The following is a 5,642-nucleotide window of genomic DNA, read 5'->3' as shown; positions in this document are numbered from 1 at the left end:
AGTGGAGCGAAGACTGTAGTACCTATAAGTATAGTTTTACAATTGTGCAAGTTTGTTTTTGTGTCTTTATTCGCGTTTAAGGAGCTGACAATTTGGTCCAATTTTTAACATATTAAGGCCTGAGGCCTGATGGTGATCTAAAAGTCTCAATTTAATATAATTGGTACCTTGGGAGGTTAAAAATAGGAACTTCAAACCATTAATTTTCTTTATAAATTAGAAAACTGCGGGAAAACTGGAATATTTACTCAATACTTTCTATTGACAAAATTTATTTTATTTTTATACTTATAAATTTTTCCGTTTTTCCTTAATTTTTATATTGTTTTTCCTGGCGCTTTTGAAAACTATTGGAATTTTAAATTTTGACCTCCGCAATGCACCACCAATATTCACTTTCCCATCAAACAAGATACTGAAGTTGAAAATCAAAACATTATTTCGACTACTTACCGTGTACACACACAAAATTAAAAACTAAAAAAAAAAAATTAAAAATTAAATCAATAAAAAAAACACATAATTGTAAAATCAATACATTCATCGTTCCACTTAGAATCTAAAAGACAATGTTCCTAAACGGTTCAAAACAAATCAAAATATTTTGAAAATTTTGTCGTGTGTAGAAAATGCAAGTATAAACAACCAGTGAAAATTTCATGTATATACGTTCATTTGTTTTAAAGTTACCCAAAAAACCAAAATCGATTTTGTCAAAAACCAATTTTGCGTAAAAATTCCCGTTTTTCCTTAATTTTTATGTTGTTTTTCCCGGCGCTTTTGAAAACTATTGAGAATTTTAAAATTTGACCTCCCGAATACTAGATTTACTTTCCCATCGAACAATCAACAAGATACTGTTGAAGAAAATCGAAGCAGATTTTCTGCCCCAAACCGTGATGACAAACACAAAAAAAAACACACATCATTGTAAAATCAATACATTCATCGCTCCGCTCAGAATCTAAAATAAAATAGATGTTATAGGAAACTGATATACTTGCAGTATAAAATATATTCACTTTTTCGCAAGTTTTTCTCAGTTATTAATCACATGAAACTTAACACCATTACTTTTATTATTGATTTCTATACACAATAAAATTTTCAAAATATTTAGACTAATACGTTTTAAGTTATTGCTTATTTATCAAATTATTTCATGAACATAACGACACCATTGCATTCGCTATTATTTTATATGGTACCTACATCAGTATTGATTTACCTACCCTACCTTATAAGCTAAATACAATGTTTTTATCAACCTTCACATTGTTTCATAAGTATATCCTGCATAACGTTTTTCACTTGGAATTCTGTACTTATTATAATTATTATGATATACCTATTTAGTTACAAAATGTACACTCCTGCAGAGTCCACAGTATATGGTGTACATAGTACATACTGTTTTAAAACTAAAAGTATAACACTACAATTTTTAATATTCTTAACACACTAAGCCTTAGCCCTTAGCTGTTCTATGTAATAAAAAAAAATATGCGATATATATCTTCAGGTTTATATCGTATATCTATATTATCTATTTATTTATCATCGACTATCGTATTGCATCTGTACAGTATCGCTAACTTATCAGATTATAACGATATTTTTTAAGACCAATATCGTTACAGTTATTTTAAAAACGGTAGTCATAATGTACCTGACCCACAGTATTTTGGGAAAATTATAGATGTCTGAAATCGCAGATCTGAAAGTTGAAACTTCCTTGTTTTTCTGTAAATAATATCTATACAAAATTGGAATAAAGTAACACTTATATAAATAAATTAAGAACATTTCTTAATATAAAATCTTCCATTACAAAATGAAAATTTCCCCTTACTTTAAAACGAAGGAATGAAATAATAATCATCTTAGTCAAAATAAGAGATATGATTATCCAATTCACTTCTTCCTCATCACCAAAGAACCAGCCCCTACAAGCGACACATCACACATGCAAGGAAAACCTTATCCAATTAATCACATTGTGACTAAATCTCAAAATAAACCGAAGCACGAAGAAATATCTGTACTATCCCGCCTCATTCCAACACGTACTTTACGTAGAAAACACGAAAGCAATATATTTATTTTTCCATAATATAAATTCTTAAGTCAAAAATTGTAAATTATTTAATAATTTAATTTTGTTTTATCTATAACATAATATTATATATTATAATATTTTAAAGTAGGCTGATAACCATCGCTTTTGAATCCCATATATATAAACGGATAATTAAAAATAAAAATAAATATCTATGTATTATTTATAGGTAGGTTGTAGGTATACCTACTTAACGATACATAAGTATATGTGTACTAACCAAATAATATAATTTTAACTAAAGCTTTGTTGTTGTATACGATATATACAAACTATAACTATAACTAATTGCATATTATATAGGTAACCTATACAGGCACAATCTCGTGTAGGTATACAGTGTACCTATAAAATGTATTATAGTCGAAATATCCATAACGATAGGGTGTGTTGGCCGATACAGCCGGTTGGCGCGCTGCGAGTCCCGCGCAACCGGCCGGTGAACGCGGAGAGAACCGCGGCGCGCGCGTATCATCGTATCATCGTCGTCGCGGACTCGCGTTTCCGCCCGCCGACCGCTGGACGCTGATACAGTGGCGCGCCGGTACAGTACAAGTGTGACAATTGGCCATGGAGCATATTTTGCGCCAAACGTACGACTGTCCGACCTATGCGCCACGTGACGTGTGTACATCTAATACAACTGTGCCGTCGTAGTAATAACCGCGTACCGGAGACATGTTACCCGCCGAACACTACAAGCAACTACTGCAGACCACGAGCTCCAAGCACCAAACAGAACAGGTATATATCTATGTAATACCTATAAGTGCATGCCGATTCACGAAGCATGCTCGCCCCCATGGCCCCATATTTATCTCGAATTTTATTCAAATTCTGATATTTGGAAGTTTAAAATATATAGGTAGGTACCTACTCAAAGACGGCATATTTTCAATTTTGTACTACTCGAGGAACGTCCTGTTAGCGATACAAACTTTTTTTTATTTAATTATTTAGTAGATAATTTTTTTGAAAATATTGATAAAATACCATAGCCCACAACCTATATGTTGAAAAAAGTGGCGTTCTCCATTCGCTTGGCAGTGTATATTACCTAGTTAGAAATCTAGTTGATTATTTATATCTGGGTGCACCTACCTACTTATTCAATCTTCGATACAAAGGATTAGTCCTCAAAAATAGTTTTAAAAATATTTAATGTAATATATTTTATTATACTATGACCATGTTTACAAATTGTAAATGTTCGATAGATGAATATTTATTACTAAAATAGTATGGTCTTTAGGTATATTTAAAAATTCCAACATTTAAATATTGAATAACTGCATTATTGAAGGGAAAAAAGGGAGTGAAGGTGCTTGGTAAACCCCCCTGTATAATAAACATCTTTCGAATTTTGAAATTCGATTTAGTCTTGTTGACTATTATACCTATAAATCTACTGAGCTTAAAGGTAATATTGTATGGATATAATAATATGTAGACGTAACCGACTTTCTTGCGCTGTACCAGCCGCGTGACTGCGCGAGTTTATACTTATGTCCTATTTATACACATATTATTGCTCAACAGACAATAAGCTGAAATGTGTAGAAAATAAAACTAAATTTTAATATTCGAAAATTCACGAATTCGACTCTTTTAGGTTGACGAGGCGTAGGTACCGTATAGGTATATATAATTTTATTGTGAAACGTTGTCCAATATAAGAAATATATTAAAAAATATAAGAATGTAAAGAATGTACGATGTGATATAGTTTTAATAAAATCTTTGTACATAGGTATTAATGTGTTTTATTACTGAATGATCTATGAACCTGCCTAAATAATGCATAAATAACGTGTATTAATCTATATAGAGTTTAAACTATAGCTGTTACAAACTATATAGAATACACATATTATAGCTATACAATATATACCTATTATAGGTAGGTAGTAGCTAGTAGGTAGGTACATAATATTTAAACCCATAATAATATTGACTAAGTACTGTAACGTCGTAACTTGGTGTACTTAATGCGAAGGTTAATGTATATAATATTTGTTGGTTTAAAATTGAAATATAATAATATACAATTTAATAAATAATAATACTATAATAGTTTGTATTATTCGCTGTACGTCACTTTTAAAATATGTCATAAATAACTTACTAAGTATTCAAGTTCGACTCGTCTAATCTGCAGGAGAATGAAAATCATTATTTTTCTAAATTATTTGAATATTACCTACTTTTATAAGTAAGAATATTATCTAGTCAATAAAAAGGTTTTTTTTAAATATTTTAATTTTAAAGTGAGTTATGAGCATTTTAAAATAGTGAGTTCGATTGTAAAAATGGTTATACAAATATACTATAAGTATACCTAATTATGTTATTTGGTTGATATATATATATATATATTAAGTATACTATGTATACTTGTTAACGTTATATGTATTATAATATCTATAAAAATATAAACTGCAGTTAATAATTTTTCAATAGATTCAAGTAACCGTTGTGGAGGGCGGAGGTCACGTTACTATAATTAATAATAAAGATCTTGGCATTTTTAGAATTTCCCTATATTTCTCCAGGAAATTGCTAAATAACAAAAAAAAACGTAGGATAATATTGTTTAGCATAAAGCATGTCTAAACAAAACAATGAGTATATATATATATTATACATTTAAACTAGTGTCGTATGCAAAAAAATAATAATTTGAAATCGTTTTCATCATTTTTGAGACCTTTATGGCTTTATATAATTTTGGAATATATTATCTATTATCTATTGACTATTATTTAATTTCTGTCTGTGTCTGTTATCCCGTCCTTTTATAAACAATTCGTCGTTATAGACTATATATTATGTAGCTAGCTCAACAGTTGATTTTTAGTTATATTTTAAAATCACTCAAAAATCTAGTAGGTATATAATATAAACTATAAATTAATCATTAAATCGTCAAAAAATCCATTCTTTTCATTGTTTATTGTTTATTTCGGGGATTTAATAATTTATAATAAGGATACGAAGTCATGAACAAGATCATACCTAAATAAATATTTTAAATACCTACAGAAAAGTTGGGCCAGAACATTTCACTATTGGGTTTACAATAGTGTTTATTTTTTATTTTTTATTTTTATATCCTGCATACAAAATTTCTACCAGAAGGAGTGCTTCGATTTCAACATATAGTACCTTATCTTTTAGCAAATTGGATCAATATGGTACTTTAGAGAGGTTATTTTCCGATTTTCTCAATAGTTATTTAATGCCACGGGAAAAACCACCGAAAAATTACGAAAAAACGCTAAAAATGGGATTTTAATTTCTAACGCTTTGTTAATCACCATAAAAACGAATAAAAAATTATAATATTATAATATTAATTCAACTGACATGATAAAATAAATAATAACAGTATAAAATATCCAGACTGACAAACCGTCTCCGCTCAGAATCGTTTTTCTTATACAATGATATTTTATCATTGAATTCAAGTCTAATACAACCCATTATACAATGACCCACTTGTAACCTACTGTACAGCAGAGCG

General features: G+C 29.4%; 1 protein-coding gene across 1 annotated transcript in view; it reads left to right on the top strand.

Moving 5' to 3' along the window:
- Window positions 1-2,648: 2,648 nt before the first annotated feature.
- LOC100158939 (protein patched) overlaps window positions 2,649-5,642 on the top strand; it is a 28,224-nt gene continuing 25,230 nt past the window's right edge. The window contains exon 1 of the mRNA XM_001949562.5: window positions 2,649-2,863. Within this exon, the coding sequence (XP_001949597.2) occupies window positions 2,798-2,863 (66 nt within the window). The 5' untranslated portion in view covers window positions 2,649-2,797. The remainder of the gene's footprint in view (window positions 2,864-5,642) is intronic.

Source organism: Acyrthosiphon pisum, chromosome A1 (genome assembly GCF_005508785.2).
Source record: "Acyrthosiphon pisum isolate AL4f chromosome A1, pea_aphid_22Mar2018_4r6ur, whole genome shotgun sequence".
Taxonomy (NCBI): Eukaryota; Metazoa; Arthropoda; class Insecta; order Hemiptera; family Aphididae; genus Acyrthosiphon; species Acyrthosiphon pisum.
This window is presented reverse-complemented; position numbering and strand designations above follow the sequence as displayed.